The sequence below is a fragment of the Scyliorhinus canicula genome, chromosome 7 (genome assembly GCF_902713615.1).
Source record: "Scyliorhinus canicula chromosome 7, sScyCan1.1, whole genome shotgun sequence".
Classification (NCBI taxonomy): Eukaryota; Metazoa; Chordata; class Chondrichthyes; order Carcharhiniformes; family Scyliorhinidae; genus Scyliorhinus; species Scyliorhinus canicula.
In genome coordinates, this window is record NC_052152.1 from 190,229,357 (window position 1) to 190,242,486 (window position 13,130).

Sequence of the window (13,130 nt, forward strand, 5' to 3'; positions counted from 1 at the left end):
GTTGCCTTGTAACTGTAGCACTAACTTCACGTAATACCCAAACGGCCAGTAGAGATGAGGCACTCATCCAATCAATTTGTGTCAGGCCCTACCAACACTCATTATTTGGAACAAAAGCATTCAAAGAGAAAAATCTGAAAGGATGGCCATCATAATTCTTCGTAACTCTAATTATAAAATCATCCAATGCTTGACTTAACTATAAATTATCCATAGTCCCAAATGACCATAAGCTGCTTTCCCCTTTGAGTGGGAGAGCTGACTGGTGATGATTAAAACTGAGGATCACCACACCTCAGGCAAGGGGCACGGTTGAGAGGGTGGGCCCTCGTGAATAACCTCAGCCGGTACGGGAATTGAACCCGCGCTGTTGGCCTCGCTCTACATCACGAACCAGCTGGTCAGCCAGTCGAACTAATAAATGGAGTAATTTGCCAATAGACTTCATTGAAACTTAGAATGATCCAATATTTTCAGTGGTTAAAAAAACATAGTTACGGGAATGGAGGAAATGACAGCTCTTCGGGAAGGGCACTGTACATATTATATTACTCATCTAACCTGAATTGGAATGTGGGCATGAAAAGCGGGAATGGAACCATCTGTGTATGAGGCATACCAGCCTTATCGTCAGAGCTATGATATTTCTGATGGAGGCCATTTCAACTTTCACCTCTATCCTTACAATGGTTTTCGTAGCTACTCTTGTTTGAAGAGCCCAGCATCTAGCTAGTCAGCTGTCCTTTTAAAAAAAAAGTAGCCCAGCTGATCCAGTTCGCAAAATATTATTTTGGTATCCAAAAGGATCAGTTGGACCAGTCTGTAAACAGTTTCTCTACCCTGCAACTATGATTAAGGCTAAGATATTCTGGCAATTTAATAAACCCAATTTAAAATATGGGGCAGGTGGATGAATATCAGCTTGCCTTGATGTATCTGCCCAATTAATGCTCACATGATTAATTCCACACTGCCACTTAATCACCTTGATCATTATTAATGGTTGCAGAATCCAGGAAAAGGGTCATGGGTCATGGATGCAGCCAGGTTAAAGCATGGAAGGGACTTTACGGCATTAGAACATTCCTCTTGAATATATTTAACCGAGGAATAACTTAAGACATGACGTCAAAAGGGGCGGTTCTGACTGAAAGATTCCCTGAGGGTTGGAGAAGGCCCAAGGGCATCTTGACCAGTCACCAGACGTACCCACTAAAGACGTTGTCTCTGATGCCCGAGATTGTGCTCCTCTCACCTGTATGCAGTACCTCCAAAGCTGTGCCAGAGGCCCGTTTCTGATTTGAAGTCATGGTGCTGGCAGTGTTGATTTGCAGTCCCACACTCACGTCTAGCACCTCAGCTGGATTGTTGCACTGAGCACAAAGAGAAAGAACAACTGAAGAGATACGTCTTCCAGAGTGTGGGAACAAATCATCAAGTGATTGATTTTTTCACCACTCCTCAGTACAAATAAATATCTTGTCGAGGGAATAAAGCCTCATGAGCACTACATCAAATAAATAGGATTATGTCTCAAGCTTCTAAAGGGACTCATAGACAAACACTGCAGAGATGCAGATGGATACATTGCGGAATACATCATCAAATGGAAGGTGGCACAACATTGGACAACACCGAGTGCTGTGAGTTATTATAGGGAATGTCTGAAAGTGGTCCCACATTTTGATGTTGTAATTGCTTCCTATCTTCGGGTATCTGCTTTTACCCCATGCTGAAGAATCTGTTGATTGGGTAAGAGAAAGAATAAATTCCTTTATATTATTGTTTTAATGATGATCAGCTTTTTTTAAGAATTCAATTTTAGTCTTCTGGAATTCACTGCTCAGGCATTTCTGAAAATCTTTAAGGAAAACACATCTCTGTTGTATGTAGGCAAGATGTTTGCTGCAGATCTACACTTTAAAATCTATACCAACATAGACCAGGGGGTGTATGTAAACACCTCTTTGAAGATGCAGGACAAATTGAGAATTCAGTTAAAAGGACATTCATGATACTTGGCTTTACAAATAGAGATGTAGAACACAAAAGCAAGGAAGTTATACTAAACCTTTAGAAAATATTGGTTCGACATCAACTAGACTACTCTAGCCAATTCTGAGCACTATATGTTAAAGCTTTAGAAGACACAAATGAAATTTACTAGAATCGTACCAGGGATGAAAGACTTTAGTTACGTGGAGAGATGAGAGAAACTGGGGGTTTTCTCCTTACAGAAGTGAAGGTTAAGAAGAAATTTGATAGAGGTGTGCAAAATCTGAAAGGGTTTTGATAGAGTAAATTAACAGAAATTCAGGGCAATTTCCTAGGCTTCAGCTGCTTCATCAATGACCTTCCCTCCATAATAAGATCAACAGTAGAGAGGCTCGCTGATGATGACACAGCATTCAGCATGAGTCAGAACTCGTCAGATATTGAAGCAGTCTCTCTCCGCATGCAGCAAGACCTAAGCAACATTCAGGATTGGACTGATAAGTGGCAGGTGGCATTCTTGCAACATAGATTCCAGCCAATGACCATCTTCAACAAGAAATAATCTAACTATCTTCCCTTGATGATACAACAGCATTACTATTGCTGAATCCCCCACTGTCAACATCCTGGGAGTTACCATTGACCAAAATTTAACTGGATATATAAATACCGAAGCTACAAGAGCAGGTCAGAGACTGTGCATTCTGTAATGAGTGACTCACCTTCTGACTCCCAAAAGTCTGTCCACCATCTATAAGGCATAGGTCAAGAGTGTGATGGACTACTCTCTGCTTGCCTGTAGCTCTAGTAAAATTCAAGGCGTTTGACACCATCTACAGCAATACAACCCCTTGATCGGCACCCTTTCAATCACATTAAATATTCACTCCCTCCACCAAAGGTACAGAATTGCTGCATTGTGTAATAACTACAAGATAACTACAGCATTAACTTGTAAAGCCTACTTCGACAACACTTCCCAAACCCACCCAGAGGCACAAGGACAGTAGGCACATAGGAACACTATCACTTCCAAGTTCCCCTCCAAGTCGCACAGCATCCTGTTGCAAATATAAGTTTACATGATTGCTGTGGTTCAGAAATGGGTCTTTAATTTAAGGTAAGATGGAGGAATTAAATGGCCAAATTACTTGTTCTGAATTACGTCCGACAACAAGCTTGCGTGGCTTGGCTGTTAAAGATTAAAGTGGGGACCAGGTCGTCTTATTGGGAAGGAGGTGCAACACCAGTAAAAATGACCTGAACAACTGTGTGATGGTGGATAGACTATCAATCAGCAAGTCACAGGGCAATTTTCAGAACGACAAGTTTTGTATACTTTAACTGTCAATTTAATTTCAAGCCAGAATAGAGTTGGGGGTCCAAAGGATATAAATCCCAAGTGATTCACATTGCAATGGAGATTGTATTTGAGAGGGGAAAAGTCCACATGAATCCATTGCAGGATCACATTGCAGATTTTCCTAAAACATCATTGACCCTGACAGTTGAATCAGCCTGCAAGAATCCAAGAAAGAAAGAGAGGGAGGCGAGAAATTCTCCATCCATTCACACCAGCAGGATTCTCCATCCTCTCTGGCAGCAGTGACAGGGTGAACTCGCACTGGAGAATCCTGGCCAGGGTCTTTATTGTTCACCATGCAGGACGCAGGTGGAAGTAAAAGTTGGAAGATTTGGCTAGCTTTGGCTAGAGAGAGGGACCTACAGTTCATCCCCCACTGTGAAAATCAGTCAAGGGTGTAGAGGTTAACCAGCTGGGACAGAAAAGTGGTGAGAATAGCTTTGGACTGGTTCCTGGAGAATGAAGTGTCCGCTTAAGGAACAAAGTCAAGTATGACAATGGTGAGGTATTTCTGATCATTGTGTAAGTTAAAGAGGGGGATCCCCCACAGTTTAAAGTGCAAGTTGCCTACTGAAAAAGTGTTTTGTCAAATTTGCGTTTAGTTTATTTGTTACAGTAAAAGTCTTAAAACTTGAAATCTTAATGTGTGATCCTTTCAGTCATTCACCGTAAGTATGAATTACTCTTGAAAAGTCATTGGTCTCTATGGGGATTGCAACAATCCTGATTTGTGCATATATCACCACTCCTTCATCATCACTGGGTCAAAAGCGTAGAGCTCCCTACCTAATAGTATTGTGAGAATATCTTCACCACACCACTGGAGAGGTTCAAGAAAATAGCTCACTTTCATCTTCTATCGGATAATTAGGAATGGGTAATAAATACTGGCCTTGCCTGCATCCTGGGAATGAATACTGTGGACCTAACAACATGCATGACAGTACATTTGTTGGTTATTTACCAGACTCAATTATTCCAATGTTCTCTCAGCCAACCTCCCATCTGTCACCATTTTTGAAGTTGAGTTCATTCAAACCTCGGCTGCACATAATCTAACTCTTGGAAAGTTTCATTTGCCCAGCACCCCAGTGCTCATTAAGTAACATTGGCTTGGGAGGGGGGGGGGGGAGGGGGTAGATCAGAGTAGAGTAGGAGGGATAATTAGGCGGGTAGTGTCGATGGGAGAGGAGCGGGTATGTGCATTATGGTTTGGTTGAAGTGCTGGTTTTACGTTGATGTTTACATATTTCTGTAATCTGTAACTGTTTACAATGCCCAAAAATACCTCAATAAAATTGTTTGATAAAAAAAAGTAACATCGGCTGGCTCATGGTTGACCTACAGCTCGATTTTAAAACTCTCATTCTGTGTTGAAACCCTTCCATGGCTTTACTTCTTCTTACCGCAAGTGCTGTGCGTTCTCTGAAAGCAGTAGGATTATCATCATGCTTTATCTGAACTCTGTAGCCTGCCTGACAATGGCTGGATCAAATTACACATTGCAAACAAACATTGAGTGTGATTCATCCTCCAAGAGGACCAAATCAGAAATCTGGTCTAGCCCACTTGTGTTGCAAATAGACACAACCATCTTCTTGAATCTCAAATGAGGCACTAGCCATCATCTGCAGGAAGCTCAGTTTCTTTTAGTATATGTCAAACATTTCCTTTTGTCTCATTAACTCTTGGCAAAGCACATGTCTGCCAAGACTTAAAATATTGTTCCTTTTCTAGGTAGGTTCTTCCAATGCCTCTTCTGTATATTGCTCAAGAATATAAGAAATTGCAAGAAGAGAAAAAAAAATTACCTTAAGATTGTTATCACAAGGTCTCAGAGCAGGACTTCTGCCCATCAGTCTAATCCCATCGTCACTCCAACAGACTTTCCAAGGTTGAGGACAGTTACATACATAATGTGCTTTCCCAACTGTATCTCTGCTATTCAGAGGGAGTTCATCACTGCGGTCATGGTGTTTCTGCAGGGCACCCATTTCAGCACCTAGAATGGGTACTTAAAAGAGGACAGAGCCTCTAAAATGTTTTTGGCTCTGAATGAGCCAGTTGGCAAAACAAGCCAGTGGAGATTAATGGTGGGGGAGGTGGCCAGATAGTCTACCTTTCAACGAGTAAACAGGATTCCCCCCACCTCGCAACACCAAACCCGTCACAGTCTTTTTCTTGGTTGTCCTTCCTCTAATGCAGGACAAAAGCGGAACTATTGTGGGTTAAGGGAGAAGAAGAAAATAGTCCTGTTAACTTGATGACATTTACACATAGCTGAATTGGTGCGCTGAATGAAAAACATGACTGATTTATTTTAAGAGAGAGGATACACTGGGCCTCCATGCCCTTCCAATCAAGCACTTTTCTAGGACTGCCTTGAAGTTTTCAATCAGGGGTCACCACCACCCACCTTCAATGTTCCAGCTAATTAAATATCAAAGAGCTGGCTCACCATCCAATCTGTGACTTTGAGCAAGCTCCCGATGGCAAAAGATCAATGGGAGACCCTTCAGTACTCTGAAGTTAGCAGCCCCACGGGCCAAATGGGAGCCACTAATGTGAACGTGTAGATAGCAAGGGAGGTGAAGCAGGTGAGTTTATTTTTATGTTTTAGAAAGTCAAAGCTGCCTGGACCTCATTTTACAGCGACAACTCCTCCATAGGGGTGTCAGTGTCCACAACTACGGCCCAGCAATGGTTATGGATCTGACTGAAACAGTCCTTCATGAGATCCATCAGTCCATCCCCACACCTTCCACCCTGAGCCCACCACATTTAATAATAATAATAATAATAATAATCTTTATTGTCACAAGTAGGCTTACATTAATGAAGTTACTGTGAAAATCCCCTTAGTCGCCACATTCCGGCACCTGTTTGGGTACACTGAGGGAGAATTCAGAATGTCCAATTCACCTAACCTGCACAGCTTTTGGGACGTGTGGGAGGAAACCGGAGCACCCAAAGGAAACCCACACAGACACGGGAAGAACGTGCAGACTCTACACAGACAGTGACCCAAGCTGGGAATCGAACCTGGGACCCTGGCACTGTGAAACTACAATGCTACCCCCTATTGCTGATCAGAAATTCCGGTCAGCATGGAAATAAGACCTTAACCAGTCCATTAATTAACTATAATTCATCTCAACTAGCTGCCCACTGCTTGCTGGTAGCAAGCCGCAGATTGGACACTGAGCCGACCTTACTAAAAATGACTGGGGGTCAGAATTGTGACAACGGAGGCAGCCATGCCACATTGCTTGCCCACCTGCTGCTAAGTCAGGCCCCAACCCTTTATAAAATCCAGCCCCGATGTGCGCATTCTTTAGGAAAATCCAACCTAGTTTGTCTAATAGACAATCGGACACTTCTCGTCTAAATCCTGACCTCATTCTCTCCTCCCCAATCAATTTAAAGTAATGCTAATTGCACTCCATAACTTTCAGCTCTGGGTTCCCCCAAGCTCTAAATAGTTGGTCCTGCAAACACTACCTCATCCTTGCACTCTTGCGTAGAAATAAAGACTCCTCAGGCACTCTCCCAATTATCTACCTCTTTCTTGGAACCTCATAACCATGCTGGCTCTTGCCATTCTATCATCATAAAACCTAGACTGAAAAGCAAATCACCTGATTGTCATATCCGGATATATTTCATCTTCCTATATGTCTGGGATTAAAACTGTTTGTTCGCTGCGTCACTGGTCTTTGCCCTTTCCCTGGGATTCTTAAGTCAAAAACAGACAAGATATCCACGGTCGTTGCATAATTCAGAATTCCAGCATTAATTATTGAGCCACACATGTAAAAATGAAAAAAAAGAACCCGTAACCTTCCTAATTTGAAAGAACAGTCAGCAAGAAAAACTGGCAACAGTACACCAAAGGAAACAGTCCACATTTTTTTTTAAAAGAGTAATGCATTAAAAACACTACGGGCGGGATTTACCGGCAGTTCATGCCAGCAGGATATTCCGATCCCACGCCGGCGCACGGGCTTCCTGGCGACGAGGGGTGCAGTCACCGGGAAATACCGTTGACAACGACGGGGTCGGTAAATCCCGCTGGCGGGCCGCCTCCGCCGCCGAAAAACCCGCAGCGGGATGGTCGATAAATCCTGTCCCACATCTTAGATACGAGAAATGGACACGAAGTTGAAAACTGGAACGATGATTTTTTTTCTGATTTCAAGCAGTGACCGTTGGTCAGCAATCGCTTTTATTTCCCTCTCCCAACTCACCGTTTTCAAAACCGGGATTTTATTTTCAAAAATAGTATCAAACGGTACTTCCTGTTGGATCCTAGAGCATGAAACTCGTTAAACAGGTCAGGAACAACGCACAGCGTATTCATATATTTGTGAAGAATGTATTTTTCTAGGTTTGAAAACAGCTAAAACCTTTGAGGGGAGAACATCTTGGGAGGGCGAGAGGGTCAGGTGGGGGCAGGTGGGATACTTGTGAAACTCAAATGATTTCCTTTGCCTTAAAAGAAAGTCATGCAATTATATATCGCTTTACAGGACCACCAGGTCTCAGAGTATCTTACAGCCAATGAAGGACCTTTGAAGTGTAGCCACTGTTGTAATGTAAGAAATGGCAAAATTATTTTTTTTTAAAGTACTTTTAAAACTGTACAATGAAGTAAATCACAGGATGATCTATCTTGCCTGTTCATATCCATAAGGCCTCTGTTGCTGAGCTGAGGGGCCTGGCTGAGCAGTTCTGTAACTTCCATATTGCTGCCCCTGTCCCTGTTGGTAACCTGGATACTGAGAAGCAGCGCCCTGGCTTGGACCTGGAAGTTTACAACATGCTTTTAGTCAGACAGGTGGCTCCACATCATCCTTCTTCTTCCTTTTACATTCAGGGATCATCGGGAATGTAGGTACATTTTCAAAGAAACGTACCATTGCTAATTGCTATGAAACAATAGTCTTATAATGTCTCAAATTAACATTCAAGTATGTTTGGGTTCTTATCATTTCTATAAGAGACTGTGGTATCTCAATCAGATACTACAACAGGTACCATGGGTGGAATTTTCTGCTGGTGGTCCTTTCCATTCCCACCAAAGTCAATGGACTTTTGAATGGCTCGTCGCCATTTTCCAGCCCCACCCCCTTCCATGACAGGACCATAAAAGCATGTAGAAGTTTCCGATAGCTTTGAAGAGCAACACACCATGTGGTGTGGCACTGAGTCATGCAGACCCAGAAGGTTCCAGGTTCACCGAGGTAACTAATTTCAGCCATGGCAACAATAACAATAATGGCACAACAAGGGTGCAATGAGTGCCCTCTGCATTCTCAGGCTGGGAAAAGAAAAAAAGGGGAGAACAGCTCCACTTTGGGTTTAATGGTCCTTTAGATTACATGGCATATCAACATTTGAAACGAGATACTCTTTGTCTTGCAACCTTCAACACAGGGGTTCGGAGATTTAAAAATGTATTCAGCAGTGAAGTTCAACTTCCCGTTTGTGGACTGACTGGAGACTAGGGGCGAAATTCCCCGAACCCCAGCAGGGTCGGAGAATCGCCTGGGGCCGCCGAAAATCCCGCCCCCGCTGTGGCAGAGATTCTCCGCCACCCGGGAAGTGGCGGTGGCGGGAATCTCGCCACTCCGATCGGAGAGGCCCCTGCGGTGATTCTCCGGCCCGGATGGGCTGACGTCCCGCCGCTGGGAGGCCTCTCCCGCCGCCGAGGTTTGAACCACCTCTGGAACGGCGGGATCAGCGGCGCGAGCGGGCCCTGGGGAGGGGCGGGGGGGCGATCGAACCCCGGCGGGTGCCCCCACGGTGGCCTGGCCCGCGATCGGGGGCCCCCGCTCAGACTCCGGGCCAGTGCCCTGGGTGCACTATTTTCCTCCGCGGCCGCCACGGCATGCGCCGACCAGCGAAAGCCTTTCGGCCAGCCCCGCTGCTGGGGGCGCCGGTTTTTTGCGCCAGTCTTCTGGTGCAAACCGCTCCAGCACGGGGCTGGCCCCCAAAGGTGGGGAGAATTCCCCACCTTTGGGGAGGCCCGACTCCTGAGTGGTTGGCGCTACTCCCCTACGCCGGCACCCTCCGTCACGCCGGGTAGGGAAGAATGCCGCCCCAGGTTTCATTTTGAGCAGCGTTTAACTCAGAAAATATCTGTTGCATGGATCAACATTTTTTTTTAGTGGTGATTAGAAAATTTGGACGAACCTGTAAAGAATGGGGTTAGCACACCCGGGTTTGATTCCAGCCTTGTGGAGTTTACACATTCTCCCCATGTCTGCGTGGCTTTCCTCTGGGTGCCGTGCCACGGAATATGGCACAAAACAACTGGTTTCAAAGCTAATGAGATCAGGGCAAGTGTTTTTGGCTTGGTTTCCCACCAGCCTCCACCGAGCGGAACACTCCATGGGACATAGACCCAGATGGAAGAGTTCCGCCCCACGTGTTGATATTTCTACATCAGACTCAAATTCTGATACCGACCAATCACGTTGTAGGTTTTGGTGAGAGGCAGATTTTCAATTGCAGCATTTAGCTTAGTGCTGGGTTGTAAGATAAATTTGAGGTTTTTTTTTTAAAAGATAACTCAACAGTCAACATGTCTGTGGAAAAACTGCGGTTATGAAAAATTCCATGGAAAATTATTTTTATTGTTGCCAACTTCTGGCCCAGCGTTTCAGAAACCTTTGCCTTTTCTTTGTCAAGCCAAAATCCTTTTACCATTCTTTTATCAATTTCCCAGTCTCCTTCCTGTCATCTAAATTGAAGATCCGATTTTCATCAAGGGGTGAATTTCAGTTGATAGCCTTTGTTTTGATGATAGATGGAAGCAGACACCTGGTTACGTGCTCCACATAACAGTTCATTCTGTTGCTCTTGATCTCACCTCCATGTTACTTGTATATCTTTCTTCAGTTGTATGTCTACAGCACGGGTGGGCTTACCGAAGGGAGGGAAATACCTCAGGCAGAGATCGGATGGTCTCTGTGGTAATACCACTGTGTATATATATGTGTGTGCCTCTATTAGGGGATATACAATAGTACCGGCTATTACAGGTTTGTCGGTAAGCCCCTGCCGGCTAGCTCCGCCCACAGGAGCTGTATAAATATCCATGAGGTCTCCTGAGCCTCCATTTTACAGCTCCACTTGACGTAATAACATCTCATGGTAATAAAGCCTCTTTTGTACCGTTTCGTGTTTCTGTGTGCAATTGTTAGCACAACAGTCTCAATCTTGGTGACAAAGAAATCTATGAGCTCCCTCACAATAGTTGCTGGAGTGAGGGCAAAGGGGTTGGGGAGAGGGGTTCAAGAAGACAGTTTGGAGTGGAGAAAAGAAGTTGGGGTTTACCCTTGCATTCCAAGGAATAGTGGACGGTTTTAGCAGACAAGGGCAGGGCTCAATAAAACTTCATGAAAAATGAAAATCGCTTATTGTCACAAGTAGGCTTCAAATGAAGTTACTGTGAAAAGCCCCTAGTCGCCACATTCCAGCGCCTGTTCGGGGGCGCTGTTACGGAAACTGAACCCACGCTGCTGGCCTTTTTCTGCTTTACAAGCCAGCTGTGTATGTGGATCAGTCAGATCTGGCAGTGTCCGTCTTATCCATGCGCCCTGGTCTTAGGAAGCAGAGACAAGGGCAGAGGAACAGCAGGTTGAGAGAGAGTAATGGATTTTATTAAACTGCAGTTTTGATGTTAATGTATGCAAAAGTCATGAATGTTGCAATGATATGACCCATTAATCAAGTGCATTAGAGCACTGGATACATGTGTTGAATCGTGTCTGGTTGTTGTTGAGCTCAGACAAGATATTGCTGGCAGTAGGATACAATTCTGCCAGCTGCATGTTGCAATCCACCATATCAGACCGGTAAATTGCACCCTTAAAATACAGCTATCAGATCAAGCCCGAGAACATCCGGCATTAACTACAAATTAAATGTTCACAATTGATTATTGGATTTTTTTTCTTGCTCTCACCGTATCCTTGTTGCTGTCCTGGGTAACTCTGCTGGCTGGGGTATTGCTGCTGGGAATAAGTTTGTTGCTGAGCTGGTCCCTGCTGGTAAGCAGTCTGCTGTTGGGTGTACTGCGAGTTTCCTAAAGATAAATGTTGAAACAGGCCGTCAGACTTATTGGCCTTACTGTCAAAGAACCAATGCAGGGTCCTTCAAATTCTCCAACAATTCAGGATATTCTCGCCCTTGGGCCAAGATCAAAGAAATTCTGTGTTAGAACGTTGAAGATATTGCAGCTCCCAATTAGCAGTGACCCTGTTGGAAAATGTTGACTTTTGCATGTCAGATCAGGTGGGAATGGGTCCCAGCTGTGGAATGAATCGCTTTCAGCATTATATTGACATACAATACACAGGCAAGATATGCATTGATGTTTCTATGCAAAGATCCAACAGCACACCACAACCCACCCTCAAAACAACAATTACTAATGCACCAGTGTACATTTTTCCTAATTTCCTTGAACTAAGGCTCAATTTTAACTCTATGCAAGTGAATGTGGTTTGAATTATTTAAAATCTCGGACGGGATTCTCCGCCCCGCTGCAGCGCACCCTCGCCCGCATCGGGATTCTCCGTTCCGCCAGCTGACCGGGCAGCTCCATGCCATCGGGAAACCCCCGGGCGTGGGTGCGCTGCCAGCGCAACGGAGAATCCCGAGAGTGGAGAATCCAGCCCCTCATCTTTACTGTTCACTGGCACTGAATTATGGGTGACACTCAAATACATTTCACTTTAATAGTTGGCAGACATCTTATTAGTCGGGGCTGACTTCAATCCAGCCAGTTCCAAATTCTGATCCAAGAAACAAAAGGTTCCAACTATTTTGATTGAACCAATTTCAATAAAATTAAGCAAACCGCGGTGGCACAGTGGTTAGCACTGCTGCCTCACGCCGCCTAGGACCCGGATTCGATCCTGGTCCCAGGTCACTGTCCATGTGGAGTTTGCACATTCTCCTCATATCTGATTGGGTCTCACCACCACCCAAAGATTACAGGTGGCCCCTTAATTGGAAAAAGTTTTTTTTTTAAATTAAACAAACTGAGGGATAAAGTAATATGGGCAGCCCCTTAAAGGAATACTGCCCTAAACAAAAGCAAAGAGCAAATTAAACTTAAAACATCAAACTTAAATGTAATTAAAAGTTTTAGCTAAGCAGCCCAGACCATAAGACATAGGAGCAGAATTAGGCCACTCGACCCATCGAGTCTGCTCTGCCATTCAATCATAGCTTATACTTTCTCATCCCCATTCTCCTACCTTCTCCCCATAACCCCTGATCCCCTTATTAATCAAGGACCTATCTATCTCTGTCTTAAAGACACTCAGTGAATTGGCAACCACAGCCTTCTGTGGCAAAGAGTTCCACGGATTCACCACCCTCTGGCTGAAACAATTCCTCCTCATCTCTGTTTTAAAGGATCGTCCCTTTAGTCTGAGATGGTGTCCTCTGGTTCTAGTTTTTCTTACAAGTGGAAACATCCTCTCCACATCCACTCTATCCAGACCTCGCAGTATCTTGTAAGTTTCAATAAGATCCCCTCTCATCCTTCTAAACTCCAACGAGTACAGAGCCAGAGTCCTCAAACGTTCCTCATACGACAAGACCCTGCAGGGCCCACCGGGCACGGATGGCTTCAATGGTGCCCATGGACACCACATGCTCCCTCTACAGGGACACCTGACCATGAATGTGTAGTCGTGGAAGAGGGTCAGACACTTGAGTTGGTCAACCCACTCAGTCGCCCACTGCCTGGACC

At 44.6% G+C, this 13,130-nt stretch overlaps 1 protein-coding gene across 5 annotated transcripts in view; it reads right to left on the reverse strand.

Moving 5' to 3' along the window:
• Nucleotides 1–13,130, reverse strand: part of LOC119969636 (calcium-responsive transactivator-like) — a 98,690-nt gene that overhangs the window by 35,458 nt on the left and 50,102 nt on the right. For 3 of the 5 annotated variants that reach the window (XM_038803539.1, XM_038803537.1, XM_038803538.1), the window contains exons 9-11: nucleotides 11,331–11,450; nucleotides 8,035–8,162; nucleotides 1,256–1,373 (exon numbers count right to left, since the gene is read on the reverse strand). In XM_038803539.1, the coding sequence (XP_038659467.1) occupies nucleotides 1,256–1,373; nucleotides 8,035–8,162; nucleotides 11,331–11,450 (366 nt within the window). Of the gene's footprint in view, nucleotides 1–1,255; nucleotides 1,742–8,034; nucleotides 8,163–11,330; nucleotides 11,451–13,130 lie in introns of all 5 variants that reach the window. The other 2 variants (XR_005461432.1, XM_038803540.1) reach the window with 2 other exon arrangements.